At 50.9% G+C, this 17,084-nt stretch overlaps 1 protein-coding gene across 9 annotated transcripts in view; it reads right to left on the bottom strand.

Moving 5' to 3' along the window:
* CAMTA1 (calmodulin binding transcription activator 1) overlaps nucleotides 1-17,084 on the bottom strand; it is a 225,154-nt gene that overhangs the window by 27,070 nt on the left and 181,000 nt on the right. For 5 of the 9 annotated variants that reach the window (XM_031506667.2, XM_021534234.3, XM_021534235.3 and 2 more), the window contains exons 8-10: nucleotides 14,504-16,359; nucleotides 12,486-12,612; nucleotides 11,646-11,780 (exon numbers count right to left, since the gene is read on the bottom strand). In XM_031506667.2, coding sequence (XP_031362527.1) covers nucleotides 11,646-11,780; nucleotides 12,486-12,612; nucleotides 14,504-16,359 — 2,118 coding nt within the window. The other 4 variants (XM_077788153.1, XM_077788150.1, XM_077788152.1 and 1 more) reach the window with 4 other exon arrangements.

Genomic DNA, 17,084 nt, shown 5'->3' with positions numbered 1-17,084 from the left:
GTATTAAACTGTAAGGGAGAGACAGCCCTCATACTGTTCAGTTTCATGTATCCATAGAGATGGTGTGGTGGTGCAGAACACTCATAAACCCAGAACCACTCCCAATGACAGCAAAATGAGGATGTGCACCAAAATAGACAAGCTCTGATGAAGTTTTAAACATGTCAGTCTTCTCCAAGAAGAGCACAGAGCTCTCCCAGGAAGGCTGTAGGAGTGCTCATATGCTACACGCCAAGGCACAGCTCTCAGCAGAGGGTATTGGAGAGATGTGGATCTCTGCTGTACTGCACTAACGACAATATTGCAGACCACTGCTACAAGACAGCTTGGCTCCACTGGCTGGAGACATCCCCCTCTCACCACAAGGCTGCTGTGGTCTGACAGCAGGCAAGAGCTCCACTCCCTTTGGGCCAGCTTCAGCATCCCACTCTGGCCGCTCGAGAGCCAGGGACAAAGGACTGTGGCCAGCACCTCCCATCTAACTTCGTGTCAGAGGTGAGCTCACTAGTCCAAAAAATTTATTATTAGCTCCTTACTAATCCTTCACTTGTCCTGTAAATTGCAAAGCCCCTGGGGAAGGGCTGGCAGCTGTATCACCAAACACTCATGGTACTGATGAGGCTGTCAGGGCCCCGTCCCTCAGCTGCGGTCAGCACGGGCAGCACCAGCAGCCCTGTTTGCCCAGCAGATCTTTGTTCCAGGAGTGCTGCAGTGTGCTGCAGTGCAGTCCACACCGCTGTCTCCTCCCTCCCCATTGCCAGGCGGAGCACGTCCACTGCAGAGACTGGCAGAGCCCTGGCCCCGCTGAGCCGGCCCCTCCCTGTGCAAACACAGCTGCCACAGCTCCTGGAAAGGTGCTCGCCCTGCAGGGAACAGCTCTGCTCCACACAGGTAATGCCACTCTCCCTAGCTGGGTACCAGCACCTGCATTTATTACAGCTGAGAGCAGCAAGCCACACTGGGTATCACATCCGAGCCTTCAGCTTTGTACAGGCAGAAGCAGCATCTTTTTAAAAGAAGAAATTTGGCTTGAACGGGAGTGATAAACCAACAAGCTCAGGGCTGCAAGATTCTGGGATTGGCTACTACTCATTTAGGGGTCCAGAGAGAGTAATTCTGTACACCTGGAAACAAAAGGAGAAAACAATTCCAGTGAAACACAGAAGTACAGATTACTATTTTCTCCCCATTTTTTTTCCAATGTGAAACCTCTCTGGAACAGAAATGGACAGCCCTATGTTTGTGACTATTTTCCAGGCTCTTCTCTCTGGGCTTTATGATCTGTAATGAGTGAAACCTCCACCTTTGTGATCACAAGCTAAAGATACTTAGAACTTCCTGTCAGTTTTTGTCAGAAGACAAAAGTTACCAAAGATATACCTGTCAACTACCAATGTCCCTAGATACTAAACAAAACACTACACCAAAGAAATGAAAGCAGGGAATTTTTCTTAGGGAACAGAATTCAAAACAGCATCTGGTGCTCCCAGGTATTCCTATTCAGACACCTGGTAGAGCTTCTGGAAAATACTAAGGGCAAGACTAACTGGTTCTGACCAGATCAGGCATTTTAGAAATATGCTGCTATTGGTAAAGTGGGAAGGAGAAACAAACATTCTGGAGTGTCAGCACAGCATGGCCAGAGCCAGAGCCAGAGCCCTGCCTGTGTCTAGAGGAGACAACCAGAATTCACCCACATCAGGGTGTGCCCCCAAATGAGAAAGCTCCAGGCAGTGAATGAGGTAAGTGGGGCAGCAGTGCAGGGAAGGTGCTCCTCTGCTGCCCATTTTCCAGGTGACCAAAACTGGCACCTAAGCAAGCCACAACTGATGGCAATTCCAAAATTATTAATGTATGGTGTTTTCATTATTCTGTAGTACCAGTTACACCAAGATGTCCCTTTCAAAAGGAACCCTGGTCATTTGAAGTGCATGCACTGCACTAGTCTGCCAAAAACACCAAACAAACCCCCCCCCAATGAACTAACAACAACAACAAAAAAATCTACAACAAAAACCCAAACAAACAAACAAATCCCAACCAAACCACAAAAAAGAAAAAAGAGGGGTTGGGGGTGGGGTGCAGGGAGGGAATGAGAGAGAGAACACCTTCCCCCAAGGCCTCTCCTGAGCTCAGCAATGAGGCAAAACACTCCTCTCCCACCCCAGCCAGAACACACACCAGCCTAGCAGCATTTTGGACCGTGCCCAGCTGTTTCACACAGTGCTGCTGAGCCAACAGATGCACCTTGCAATGCCTGAGAGAAGGGCTACAACCACCACAGGGCTGAACATTACAGCTAGCACTCTGAGAAGTTCAAGACCTTTTATCCTGTGTTATTTCCCATTTTTCTGGTCACAATCTTTTCTCTCTTGTTTGCTTCTTTTCTCTCTGCTCACTCTGCAGGGCCACCTGTTTAACAGGCACTGAAGTTACAGAACAGTTTCCACAATTCTCGTCTTCTACAGCCAGCAGAAGATCTCATGACAAGCAAGTCTCATGCAGTGCACTAAAGATGAGAGCTCAACTACATAAAGATCACTGTCCAAATAAGCTTTTCTCCTGCTACGTTGTACAGGAAATCTAAACAGCCTGAGCCCAAGGAAATGTCTTGCACTGGAAGCACCCTCACTCTGCCCAAAGGCAACAAAGATCTTACATGGATACAAACGTATTCATATATTTAAGGTTTTGCCCAAAAGTTCTGCTTTTGATGATAGAATTTAAAATCTTTTAGTGAGATAAAAAGTTAGACATGTAAATTTGTGCATTTATTGAGTTTTTCCACTACATATCAATCTAGTAAACCTTTTAATGTTCTTTAGGAAAACTACAGAGAGTGTTTCTCAAGATGTTCTTCAAGGCTTCCTCCACCAAAGGTGATGAAAATAACCACATTTCTGTATCTCCAAGAGACAGAATAATTTCACAGAAAATATTCTGAACACTGTATCTTTCATGGAAATTATCTTCTTCAAATTACACAATATCAATGTAACACCAAAATTACTTATTGCTATCTTTCCCCAGCGTAACAAGGAGAGGTGGTGGCAACCTGAGCTGTCCCAGCAGGGAGGGACAGGGAGGAGCTGCCTGGTCAGATTTTGACCAATACTAAGTAATTGGTTTGAGTTTCATAATAAGTTCCCTAAAACACGACCCATCTTTCAAGTGTAGAACAAGCTTCATTTTCATCTGCACTGTGAGAGAGACTACTACTGATCACAGTAATGACAGCAGGTTAGGTACTGAATCCATCTAAAGATGCAGAACAATCCTGGTACAAATCCTCTAAGGATACATGGCTGTTTAAATCAGTTAGCATCTTACAGAGTAATAACAGCCTGTATGCTTGCACAGTTAAATGCAGACAACCTGGATGTTGTTTAACATTACTTCTTTTACCTTTTTATTTTTTCCCCAGGGTTGGTTTAATTTAGTGGTGTTTTCTTAACCCAGATCCCTTCACAAAAGCACACCTGTACCAACAGCTCGATCAGCCACCACAGCAGGCACTGAGAGTGGAAAATGCAAGGAGCAGAGAAATTAGTTTAATCTCCAAGATTCTGGAAGCCACACCTCCATTTTCTCCCTCAGTGCTCTCCAATAAGCACTGAATTTCCTCAGTAAGAATCTGAACAGATGCCAGCCATTTACGTGACACAAGTTTTACTGGAGGCTGCAGAAGCACGTGCCTCGTGCAGCCTGGTAACAGCTCCTGACTGCACAGACCCTGTACTGACAGGGGAGCTTCAACACAGCACTTGCAAACACTTCACCCACACCCCCACGACAGCCCATTCAGCACAGCCCTCCCCACTGCCTAACCCAAAGCCTTTTCCAACACCAGGATTTTTGGTTTTGAGCTGTGCACACACAATGTCCCACATGGGCAGGCACAGCTCAGAGCATTGCCTCTGCCCACACTTTATTACAACAGGTAGTAAAGGCACACCATCAAACATCAGTTCTGTTCTTCCTCTGTGTGGTACCCAAAACACCACCGTGGCCCAGGGCATGGAGCTAAGAGAATTGCATGCACAGCAGTAAGTGACAAGCCCTCCTCTGCTTAACAGGCCAAGTTTAAGGAATGAGCACAGAGAGCTCATTTTCTAATCTCTGCACACTGCTGTACCAGACAAGAACACATCCCAAAGGATATTTGGTCCTTTTGCCAAGCAAGCTTCAAACAGCAAGAAACTGTCTGTGCCACACACGACTTGGCAGTGCAGCCAGAACTATTACAGGGGAAATACTGCTGAAAATACAGATGACAAATAAATGGGCAGTTCTCAATAGCAAGTGTTGTTAACAACACTTGCTCTTTTTTCACACTCTCCCCTGGAGGGCTGGAGGTTTTTACCATACTGCCCAACCAAAATGACAGAGTTCTGGCTGGAAGAACTAAAGGATGAGGGTCCATGATCTCCTGCACATTCCACTGGGGCTGCATCTGCCCAGCATATAATTACTGCCCCCAGAATTCTGAACACTGAGCTAACAGTGGTGTGCAAGATGTGCATGTTCCCAAGCACTCTGCTTAGATAGTCTGGTGTGGAGGAGCCACTCTGAGGGCTTTGGCTTCCCATCCTGTGCCGTTTCTTTACCAGCAATTTCTGTGTTAAATCATTCCCTGCATGAGCACACACAGACTGAACTGAACAAGTGTGACAGCTGAGCAATGTAAAAAAAGCCATGCAGCATGAAGACATTCTTCTGTTGTGCAGAGCAAGCCAGAATTCTCTCACCAGATTATCTCATACAGCACAAGCTGTGGGTGGGGATGGAAGCAGTCTAAGGCCACGTCACTCACAGTGCCACTGCTCTGTTTCTATTTTGCAAATCACCTGTCACTGATCTACAAAATCTTGCTCAATTCTTCTGTACAGTACAAATCCTGAACATCTTTCATGTTGCAGTAATAATTTGATAATTTAATGCTGATTTCTGAGGTAGCATTGTTGCAGGAACACCTATTTCTGAAATTAAACTGCAGTTACATCCTCAACGCCCCTTATGACAACCTCTCTTTAGCAGTAAGTTGTTACAGGTCACAGTCTCTACCAGCAAATGAAAGCATTTAAAATTCATATTCTAGGACGAACGCATATCTATGTTAATGAGGCAGATCATTTCCAGGGCTTTTGATCAGCAAGAAAGGCCACAACTACTGAGGTATGAGATGAAGAAAACACTGTAATGTACACTCTAAGCATAGGCAGCAGCTGAAGAAACTCCATGCTTTCACCCAATAAATGAACACTACTGGACATGGGCAGGAATGATGAAGTCATCCATATCTGCACACACAAGTACTGTCAGTGATTTTAAGCCATTAGTTCACCTGCCAAGGCATGATTTCTTACTGTCAACACTTTTCTCATAGTTCTTCCTGTGCTGTAGGACTTCAGCTATTACTCCCATGCCATCTGGGATTACTCTGTTCCTCTCTGTAACCCCCAGTAGCCAGTGCTGCCTCAAAACAGGGTACTGCTCTACTTTATCACACCATTACTAGAAAACAGAAGCACACCATTACTAGAAAACAGACTTCTTCCCCAAGTGGGAGTCTCTATACCAACAGCAATAAAGCACTTGCTGCCCTATTTTTCAGGCTTCTCTTCCCCAGGGCTTAGGGAGGGCAAGGTCTTAATGCTATCCAGGAACAGCTGCTTCAGGAAACAAAGGAAAGTTTTAAACATGCCATGTGTACTTTATATATTTTAAAGGTAGAGCACACTGCCAAAGGCATCATTTTTTGTGCTGTTTTGTCATTTCTATAAAAACTTGACTGCCTAAGGTCGGTCTCTGCATCTCAGGTCAGAAACCGACCTGATGGGTGCCAATGCTATGAAAAACCTACAGGAAAAATGCAAGAGCAACAGCCTGGGAGAACTTGCTGTGCTGATGCTCACCTGCCCAGTGCTAGTACCCAGGGCTCCTGGAGATTTCCTCCTCCTATGGACCACAAACAAGAAAAAAGCATCTCATGCCACACATGCAATATTTGTGCTTACAGTACTGTGTATGATATTTATGTACGCATATGGTAACAATTCTGACCCAAGCTTTCTCTTATTAAATCTGCAACCTCAAGAGTCAAAATACTCACTCTGAAATCACCCGACTGAAGAGCAGCATGCTATAAAATGGCCTCTATTTGCTGCAAAGCTAGATAAATAGGAACTGCTGCGAGCTACAAAAGTGAAGCACTGGAACAGGTCAGCAAGTGAGACAGAGACCTCCTTTGCTGGAAGCTTTCATGAAGTCTGACGTCAGTCATGTTTACCCCATCTAAACTGCGATCAGTCCACAGTCTCCTGAAGTCCTCTTGCTAGTCCCACTCTTTCTGGCAAAGCACGCCGCAAAACAAGTTTTCCAATACCGTGGTGCGGAGCAGGCGTGTGTTTCCAGCATCCCTAAGATCCCAAGAAGGTCTGGGTTACCGACCTCCTTCTGTGCCGTACCAGCTCAGAACACGAGGCTGTAGCTGGAGGCGCTCCGATGTAATGTGTCCTGCTGTACACGTGATGCTACAATTGGAGTGCTGTCACAACTCTGAGCCTGCATCGCAACATCACTCGGGAGGGGCTGAGGACCAACACGGGAGGGCGAGGACATGAAAACACGACCGCGTCCCACGGCTGGGGGCACAGCGAGCAGCGAGGCGTGCAATCATCGCCGAACTGCAGCAGAGTGAGGCACAACACAGAAGCATGCAGATTTAAACCCAAACAAGCACTGCGCAACACTTCATCCTGCAATACTCACTGAAAGCAGTACTTTGTCACATGCGCGCATCCACCTGCAACGGCTGGGGGTCCCGGACCCCTCTGCAGTCCCTCTACCTGCTTCCAGGTAAATAATGTGACAACACCTGGCACCAGAGGACTGACCTGGGAGTCTACAAGGCATCAGCGGAGGCTCCAGCCAGCATCTGGCGCAGACCCCGCAGCAGGGGCGGGCAGAGCAGGCTCCCCCCAGACCTGCTTGTCGTCTCTCGCATCCTCGCAGCCAACTGGAGCCCCGCCGTCCTGTCGCAGCGCCGGCGGGTCTCAGCGGTGCCACCCCCGCGCCCCGGCGGCCGCAGCGGACGGGCTAACGCTGGCCGGGCTAACGCCGGCCGGCATAGCTGGGGCTCGGGGCGGCCCGGCCGGCGGCGGAGAACGAGCCCGGGCGCCGTTCAGCGGCCGCGAGCATCGCGGCCCGAGCGCTGGGGCCGCGGTCGGCAGCGGGCTCCGGGGGGCAGGGGCCGGCATGCGGGGACCGGCGGGCCGCTCCTCGCCCCGCACCCGCCGCTCCGCGCCCGCCCCGGGACCGGCGCCGCCGCAGAGCCCGCGGCCGGTCCACGGCTGCCGCCCGCCCCCCGGCTCGTCCTGCCGAGACAAACAGCGCGCAGCCGGCGAAGGCAGCGGCGCCCCGAGCGGACGGTCAGGCAGCGGCTGGGAATCGGCGGCCGCCCCGCTCACCCCCACGGAGCCATCGCCGCGCCCGACACCGCCTCACACCGCCAAGTCCCGGGCGGCCGGCACCTGCCCCGGGCTGCGCGGGCACTTCGCAAGGGGGGAGCGCCGAGACCGCGCCGGCGCCAGTCCCGGGCGGAGAGCCGCGGCGCTGGGTCCCGCCGCGGCGCTGGGTCCCGCCGCGGCGCTGGGTCCCGCCGCGGCGCTGGGTCCCGCCGCGGCGCTGGGTCCCGCCGCGGCGCTGGGTCCCGCCGCGGCGCTGGGTCCCGCCGCGCCCTGGGTCCCGCCGCGCCGCTGGGTCCCGCCGCCCTCAGCCCCCCGCCGCCCCCATGGCGGGACGCCGGCCGGTCCGACGGGCTCCGCGCTCAGCGCCGGCCCGGTGCGGCTGCGGGCGGGCGCGGCGGCCGCCGCCTCCCATTGTCTGCGCGGCGCGGCCGGCGGGCCCTGCCCCGCTCCCGCTCCGCTCCGCCGCCGGGCCCGCCCCGCCCTGACGTCGGCGGGCCCCATTGGCGGCCGCCGCCGTGTTTACAGCGGCCCCGCGGCGGCACCGGCCGCCCGCCGCCCCGGAGAGTCAGGCCCGGGGCGCGCCGTGCCTCGGTCACCTTCCCGCTCGTACGCACAGTTCTCATTCCGCTACACGCACAGTGTTTGTGCTTTTACTTATCGCTCTAGTAAGGCAGAGCTGCAGAGCGTTAGAACCGGACAATTTCGGAGACTCTGCGGTCCCACGATTCACAGGCACAGGCAAACTCCTCGGGGCAGCAGGGCACGTTCAGTCATCGCCCTGAGAACAGACGCGGCTTCCCAGAGCAACCTAATGTCTGACCATGAAGTCAGGCTGGCTCAAAGACGACACTCAGCATAAGAAATGAAATACTCCTTGCCTCAATTCAATCACATTATGATCAAAATCGAAAAGGACAGTCTGGGAAATGCAGTCAGAGCAGTAGGAGACTCTTCCTGAAACACTGTCCTTAATAGCGTATGAAAGGAAAAAACCGCCAAACATTATCTCAGCAGGAATATAAACAGAACTGACAAAGGCTCCACACTACAGAGGAGTCAGTACAGGGGAGGATGAATAGAGACTTAAGAAGTTTACTGGATAGCTCTTACCAAGGGACAAGTTATCTGTGTCCTCTACCAATGCTCACACATCCCTGCAAGCTGCACCACAGCCTTTTAACATGGTACATAACATTCATCCCTCTTCCCAAAGAGAACCCAAACAGATAATCTTTTATGGTAAATCCAAGATGTAAACACCAGTCACCTTTACCCGGATGGAAAGAGGAGTGTAAAACAGCAATATTGTTTATCAACACAGACTTTTTCCCTATGGAAAGTTTCTGACAGCTGCAAAACATTCACTGATACTGAACACATCTCTCCTACCTGACTGGTGTCCTGCATCTTATCACACACTAAGAAGGGCATCTGGTGCCACTAAACAGACATGTGCCATGGGTTTTGGTGATAACATTACCACTGTACAGGAATCAAGTACCTGTCAAACTGTGCAATTCACAGGTAGCACACACGTGCTGTTTGCTCACAGATGATTCCATGCTAAAGTGAGAATTTAGATACCTGGTATAGCCACATCATGCTAATACAAGTGGGCCGCCAAGCTCCATCCACCCTGAATCTTTTTGTGTTCTCCAGCTGGGAAAGACAGCCAGATCATAAACAGAGAACCCAGCAGGAGCTAAAGGCTGCCTGTCAGGTGCTCCTGCGTCAGTGCCATTTACATTCAGTGCCCGTCACACCCTTGTCCAACCCATACACACTTGACTCATCACTACACACGTGGCCTGCCCCTATTTTTAGGTTCTGTCCTCTTTCCTGCAGACGCCAACAGCACTCATAGCCATTTCCCTGGCATTTCTGATCACATGCCATGCCAACGAAAGACCATCTCTACAGACACTTCATGAAAGCAGCAAAGGCTTCTGCAGAGGGCAAACACAATGTGCTTTCCATTGGGAATCTGTACTGAAATGCCTTCATAAATTGTTATGCATCTGCCATGAGATTATCTCTGCCCTTCAGTTCAGCCTTCAGTTCTTCAAGCCTCGTTTGCCTTTTTGTTTATTTCTTAAAAGAACCACTCTACCAACAGTGAATGGGAAGTGAGATCAAATGGCTATAAAAGCACACAATGACTTCTTAGAACTGAGTTTTACATAGGAAACAGAAAAGGCTACTAGGTTTATCAGCAGATATCAAGATCATATGAGAGTGCTTCCTTTATGAGAAAGTTTGCTTTGAAAAGAAAGAATAACACTATTCAAATTAACTAGAAAAAATGCAAGAACATCAGCAGCTGGTGTCAGCTGTCCATTTGTGAAAGACCTAACTCACTCATGGTATGAAATAAGGAAAACTCAGAATAAAACAAATATCTCTGTATAGTTCAGAAGAGGGTGCACAATCCTTCATGGCACAGCAGACTCTGATGAAGGAAGGAGCCCTTCAGAGGATGGCACAGAACACACTGCCTTCAAACTCCTTCTTTGTTCATTGGCTCAATTCCTAGAAGCAGAAGTGTGGTGGGAGATGGTCTCACAACCCTTCCCAGTCATTAGCAGGACTGTTCCCTGATCCCAAAGGCCAGTACTTGTGCTGTGCTCAAAAAAAAAAGTTATTTTTGTCTTAATGTAACTGAAAACATAGAGTTCACATATAGAGCAATTTTGTCTTTATTTTCAAGAAATTTGTGGAAGGGAATTGTTTATCTAAGCTTAGATAAGATGGAAGTTGCTTGTTCTTTCCCTAGGGTGCTCCTGGGGTATGACTGTTAACTCTGGCAATGGTCATGCCAGCTGGAATAATGAACTGTGATTTAACAAGGCAGCGCAAAGGAACTCGGAGTGTTCCACTGAGTTAATGAAAAAAAAAAAAAATTAAAATTCTTGTCAATATTTTGTGACTACAAATATTCCTCGAAAATCTTCCCTCAAGACTACGTAACAGTCAGTAGGGCAAGGATTTTAAGCAGGGAAATTAAAGCAAACAGAGAAGTCAGGGATTTGTGTATTTATTCAATTGATAGAATCAACTCACATTAGTTTTCACCTTGGCTAGCTAAGCTAACATTTGTTCTCTAACAGTAAATGAGAAGATGTAGCTGGTCCTTTAAGTAACAGTGTAATTTGCTCCCTTTGGAGCACTGTGTATCAAGGCAGAGGCTTCTGATAAATCATGGTTAGTATAATTATTCAGTCTTTTTCCCTGAAGGGCCTCTGCAATGCAGCGGTCCTCTTACTTTTTTTTTCCCCTCCCTGTTAGCAATGCCCTAGTTTGTTCACTGCTGCAGTCCCCCTCCCTTCCACCATCACCACAGCATAACAGCCTCTAATTGAGAGCTGGGCTGCTAACCAAGAGCACCCAGAGAAACTGCAGGGACACCAGAGACAGCACTCACAGCCACCTTCTCAGCTCCTCTGAGTTCAGCAGCACTGAGGGAACTGTCAAAAAGAGATTCAAAACCTACCCACTTGGCGTGCCAGCCCTGGAGAGATTGCTAACAGCTGAGTATCAATCTCCATCACACCCTATCAGCTGCACTCCACAGGCAGCAGATGAAAAGCACCTACAGACTTTTACAATCCTCTCAAGTCAAGCAGATTCGATTTTGATGCTGAACGTAAGACTTTGTGCACCTCCTCGTTAAGAGCCAGTTCTATTTCTGTGTGCAACCTTGCTTCTGCAGCCACATCACAAACCTCTCTCCACTCTGCAATACCCATAGTACTCTGACTCCATGCTGCTCTTTGGAAGTGGTACCATCCCAACTTCTTTAGCATGTCCCTCTTGTAATGCCTTACCATCTCCCCATTTTCTGCTCAAATAAACACACTTTTTTCTAGACAAGCTCAAGTTTCAGAGTTCTCAGGAAAGACAATTCCAGGGTAGATGCTTCTCTCCTAGAAACTAGGCAGTAAGATCAGCTTTCTATTCAGACAGAAAACCCCACTCCCTTTATAAAAGGCAGCAACATTTTGTTCACACCATCAGAGTTGATAAGACTTTTCAGTGAGAGGACCTTGATTAAGGTTGCCACAGCCCTTCCTGTCAGGACAAACTTGTCCCATTACGTCCCTCCCAACCAGGAGCTGCTCTGTCATTCACAGTTCTACACTTGGTCTGCTTTCTTAAGGAATGTCCCACACTTCTTACCGTCCAAGGACAGCCAGTCATGCTGGGAGGAAGGCAGGGTTGGCAGAGCTCTGGCTTTGTATTCAAATACCACAGAATTGGAGATGATCTGATTGTTGAAGGCAACTTGCAAAGTCACAAGCCCAGTGTCATGAGCTAAAAGGAAAGTACATCTTGTAAGACAGAGAACTCCCCACAGAAACCCCCAGTTAAGAATTCCCCTGCAGAGACCCATGTGATAAATACAGGGCTGAGAGCAGGTGAAGAGATGGGGTGCTGAACAGTATTTTTGTGACTAGACAATTCAAAAGTTCAAAATACCAGTTTGTATATTCAAACATGGAGATTTTAAGCTTAAGGGTCATCTAATGGGTTATTCTAGCAAAAAAAAACATGTTTCTAAAGACTGAGCAGCCTCACTGTGGAAAGCTGGGGCCTAGCAATGAAACCAAGTTACTCTGCATCCACTTGAAGTCATATAATGAGGACCATCACTAGTAAAAATCGCTTTGGGGACATAAGAAGTGTTCTTATGCTGTAAGCAGCAAAGGGCAAAACATAGGCAAATCGAGTCAGCAGATCAGTGAGTGCACTCCTGAATAACAGGGACTCTTTAATCTGCTCTTTCAAAACAAAAGGAATGCTTAGGAGTATTTAAAATTCCTTCAAATAATTATTTTAAAGTTAATTCAGAGATTCTAAATAATATTTGTTGTGATGTATCAAGATGCCAATTTGCTGTTCTCACACTAAACTGGTCAAAGAAAAAGGAAAATCTTCTCAATGCCAATGCACTTTTGTACATGTATATGACAGGATGAGGCTCCGAAACCCCCGATGCAGGAGAGCAGCGCTGCTTACCTGGGCAGTAGCAGCGCAGTACCCCTGGCTGAATTAAAGATGCAGGCACTGAGATCTGATCAAACAGACAGCTGTAATTATTGCTGGCTTCCTGCCACGGGCCGGTTATCAGGACTTTTACTCCTCCCTGTGAGGAAAAAAGGGAGAGAGAGACCCAAGCGTGACAGGAGAGGCCACGGCGGGAGGAGCGCGGCCGGACGCGCCCGCCGCCCCTTCCCCGCGGCCGTGCTGCCCTCGGGCGGCCGCGGGCGGCAGCGGCACGGCCGGGCACGGCCGGCGGCGGCGCGGGGCCGCTCCCCGGCCGGTGCTGCCCCACCCGGTGCTACCCAGCCCGGTGCTGCCCCACCCGGTGCTGCCCTAGCCCGGTGCTGCCCTAGCCCGGTGCTGCCCTAGCCCGGTTCTGCCCCAGCCCGGTGCTGCCCTAGCCCGGTGCTGCCCTAGCCCGGTTCTGCCCCAGCCCGGTTCTGCCCCAGCCCGGTGCTGCCCTAGCCCGGTGCTGCCCTAGCCCGGTTCTGCCCCAGCCCGGTGCTGCCCTAGCCCGGTGCTGCCCTAGCCCGGGGCCGCTCCCCTCCCGGTGCTGCCCCAGCCCGGTGCTGCCGCTCCCGCTGCTGCCCCAGCCCGGTGCTACCCAGCCCGCTGCTGCCCCAGCCCGGTGCTACCCAGCCCGGTGCTGCCCAGCCCGGTGCTGCCCTAGCCCGGTTCTGCCCCAGCCCGGTGCTACCCAGCCCGGTGCTGCCCAGCCCGGTGCTGCCCAGCCAGGTGCTGCCCTAGCCCGGTGCCGCTCCCCGCCCGCTGCTGCCCAGCCCGGGGCCGCTCCCCTCCCGCTGCTGCCCAGCCCGGTGCTACCCAGCCCGGTGCTGCCCAGCCCGGTGCCACTCCCCGCCCGGTGCTGCCCAGCCCGGTGCTGCCCAGCCCGGTGCCACTCCCCGCCCGGTGCTGCCCAGCCCGGTGCTGCCCCAGCCCGGTGCTGCCCAGCCCGGTGCTGCCCTAGCCAGGTGCTACCCAGCCCGGTGCTGCCCCAGCCCGGTGCTGCCCAGCCCGGTGCTGCCCAGCCCGGTGCTGCCCAGCCAGGTGCTGCCCTAGCCCGGGGCCGCTCCCCTCCCGGTGCTGCCCCAGCCCGGTGCCGCTCCCCGCCCGCTGCTGCCCAGCCCGGTGCTACCCAGCCCGGTGCTGCCCAGCCCGGTGCTGCCCAGCCCGGTGCCGCTCCCCGCCCGGTACTGCCCCAGCCCGGTGCCGCCGCTTCCGGTGCCGCCGCTCCCGGTACCGGCCCGGGCTGCCGAGCTCGCCCCGCCGGCAGCCGCCCGGCCAAGGCCGGGACTGCCCGGGCGCGGCCCCGTCCCCCCCGCGGGGCCGCGTCCCCCGGAACCGGCCGGCGCCGTGCTGCGGGACGGAGCCCGGCCCGGAGCGCTTATCGCACACCGCTGCACAAACAGCGCTCGAAGGCCGGGCCTGTGAAAACAACACCCCACCACCACCTTTTATTTATTGAATTCTTTTGAATTCAAAATAACCTGTTCCCATTAGCGGCTCAGTCTCTTTCCTCACGCGTTCCTTCGAAGCAGCAAGGTCTGTGCTGCTGCCATTTTCAGCGTATGGGGCATGTGACTGGCTTTGGAAGTCAGTGAGATGGAGGGAAATGCTGAACTCATTAAGGCTGTGCAGGCCTTGAATTATTCTACTAGGAACATCGGTGACAAATGTAAGGAACAGCTCCAGTTTGCAAATACTGCTGCTCTACTGGGCCTAGGTAACAATGAAGCCATCATGTGGGGAAGACCTGGCTTTCAATGAAATAATAGCTTTCTGTTCAGATGCTTCCTAAGTGAAGAAAGGGCCCTGTCAGGAAAATGAAGTGCTTAATTAAAAGTACACTCAGACATGCAAGCGGCCTTGAATGCTCTGACTTGGAGAGAAATATTTTAAAGGCCTTTTCAAAGCTTTCACAGAACGGTTCCCTTATTAACAAAGCAACGGAAGATAAAGCAGTAAACACGAGTGAGTAAAAGCCCTGGACTTACCTCAGGGTAAGACCATTCTGGTGAATAATCTGTCACCATGAACAAGCGCCCACTCTGCTGCAGCAGCCCCAAAGTGCCTTGTGCCGCAGCTGCCGAGACCACCTCAGCCACGTGCATGTACGCCATGGTGCTGGCTCCGTTCTCCGTGCTGCTGAGCTGCATGTTGGCTTGCTGCGGGCTGCAGCAAGGAATGCACATTTCGGCCTGGTTGTACGTCGCTCTGTTACTGTCTTCAGGCTGAGACAGTCCAGCACTGTCACCTGACACCAGCTGGTGTCCATACAGAGCGTTGCTCCCACCTTCTACTGATATGAAATCGTTAATTAGATCAGAAAACTGGTTGCTGAAGGAGATGTCAAAGTGGTCTAAGTTAAGCTCCATGTTGGAGGAGTTATTTAAGCTAGGATGGGCCACAGGATAGAGTCCTTGTACCATGTTTCCTTGGAGAATAGGGAGGTTGTTTCCATTCCTGATACCCCCGTTGGCCTCAGGCTGCAAGTAGTGTTCTGTGTTGCAGGCTTGAAGATCCCCTGATTTAAGTAGATTTTCATTTCCTTCTGCCTGCTGGGAGGTCTCCATGGGAACTTCAGCTTCTGCAGTCATAGCCTGGAAGTTTGCTTGGAACTGCATGAGCTGGAGAGAAGAGGTGGACTCTATTCTGGTTTCCACTGTGCCATTACAGTTGGACGTGTTTTGGGACGAGGACTCTGTTTTCACATTGGAGATTCCTAACGTGTTCACAAATGAGCTACCTGTGTCATTCAAATTGTTGTGAGTGTTTTGTTCAAGGGGAAGAGGTTTGCTGGCATCCTGCAGAAAGAAGCTGGGGGAAGGGGTCTGATGGACGTGAGGGCTCTGGACGGTCTGATTGAAGCTGGAAGAATAGTCCTTGTTGGAGTCAATGGCACTGAAGTCCATCTGCTCCAGGGTGGTACTTGGGCTCAGACCTCCTCCAGATGGAAGTAAACCTGAACCAGTACTGAGTGTGAGAGTGTTAGATGCAGAAGTGGAGGAAAATGCTTCTTTGGACATCTGTTGTTCGAAAGATGTGTCCTCAGTTTTAATTTCTTTTGTGAGGGTTGTATTGAAGTTGAAGCTACGTTCTGTTGTGGGTGACTGCCTTATGTTGGTATTGATGCTGTCACTTTTCATACCTCCTCCACCATAAGTCTGCCCTTGCTTGGGATTGTTAAGAAAACAGTCTGGGTCAAAATTCATGGTGGTTTCTGGAATTTTCCTATTTCCTTCTAAAGTTGTGGAGAGCACAAGTTCCTCAGAGACAGTGCTGGGTAGCATCGACAAGCTCTCTGAACTGCCAGTTGTTGGAAAAGCAAACTTGTGTCCATCTGAACTCACAGCAAGTACCAGTCCTTGTGCAGCTGCATCTGAGGACAGAAGGTGCTGATTTGGGCCAGATGTGGGTGACATCGTGTACACAGCTTCACTGGTGACTTCTGACATAAATACGGTGGCACTTTGTGACAAACTTCCCATGACTGATGCTACAGCCATGCTGGACACACCAGTGACAGCCGGGCTATCTGCCATATCTGGGTCGCTGTTTAACCCACTGCTGATGGACACAGGAGAATTCTGGGTTGTGTCAGGGACCTCCACCTGGTTGGTGGAAGAAACCTCAGTGCTGTTCTGATGGAGCAACACTGGTTTCGCCACTTTGCCATTCCTCTTCTCTCGGCTGGAGGCCTTGCCGTGACTGTGCTCGTTCTTGCCTTCAGAGACATCGTTATTTTGTACCTCTGAATGAGTGCTGTACCCACCTGTCCTTGGTTCAACCTTTGGTGATATGATGCGGTGTTTGGCACTGTTACACTTGTGATGCACACTGCTTCCTGCCCCTGTGCCAGAAAACAACAGTATTTGCTGTTCAGTAAATATAAAATTAGGACAATGCTAGTTGTGTATCTCGTGGCTGTAGCAAGGGACAGCTATGCTTGTGCATACATGTGTGACAGTGAGTACACACATGAGAGAGCAGGTGATATCTTGAAAATAAAACAAATTTCTCACCACTGCCAGAAGTACAGGTCCTGTCTAATGCACAGATCCACTGGGTGCAGTAACAGCAACCTCACAACAGGCATTTAGGGCCCCCTTCCCTCACCCCATGTAGCACTTGCCCCTTCCTCCCTGCCCCGATCAGGCAGAGGGGAATTGTGACAAGTTTCAGAGTTTTTTAAATGTGCATAATCTCAGTGCAAAGTCTGCAGGGCAAGTGCTGCTGTTATCAGCTGTGGCACAGAGCCCTGTTCCATCTGTCCCATGGGTAAGACTTCAGCCCCTGGAACACTTGCTCTGCTCTCTACGCTGGGAGATGCTGGGAATTTTGACAACCACTCTTGGGGCACAGATGCTGACCAGTAATCTGGAGGTGACAGATGCCACATCATGCCCCTGTCCCTGGCATCACCCTGATGCCTAGACTGTAGCCCACATCTTCCTGTCATCGCTGCCTTACAGTTGCCAGTCAAATTATTGAAGTAACCCATTAGCCATGCAAAACACTCTTGCCCTCCCAAAAAGGCTGGTGATGTGTTTCTCTGACTCTCAGCCATTCCTGTGC

Source organism: Lonchura striata, chromosome 24 (assembly GCF_046129695.1).
Source record: "Lonchura striata isolate bLonStr1 chromosome 24, bLonStr1.mat, whole genome shotgun sequence".
Taxonomy (NCBI): domain Eukaryota; kingdom Metazoa; phylum Chordata; class Aves; order Passeriformes; family Estrildidae; genus Lonchura; species Lonchura striata.
This window is presented reverse-complemented; position numbering and strand designations above follow the sequence as displayed.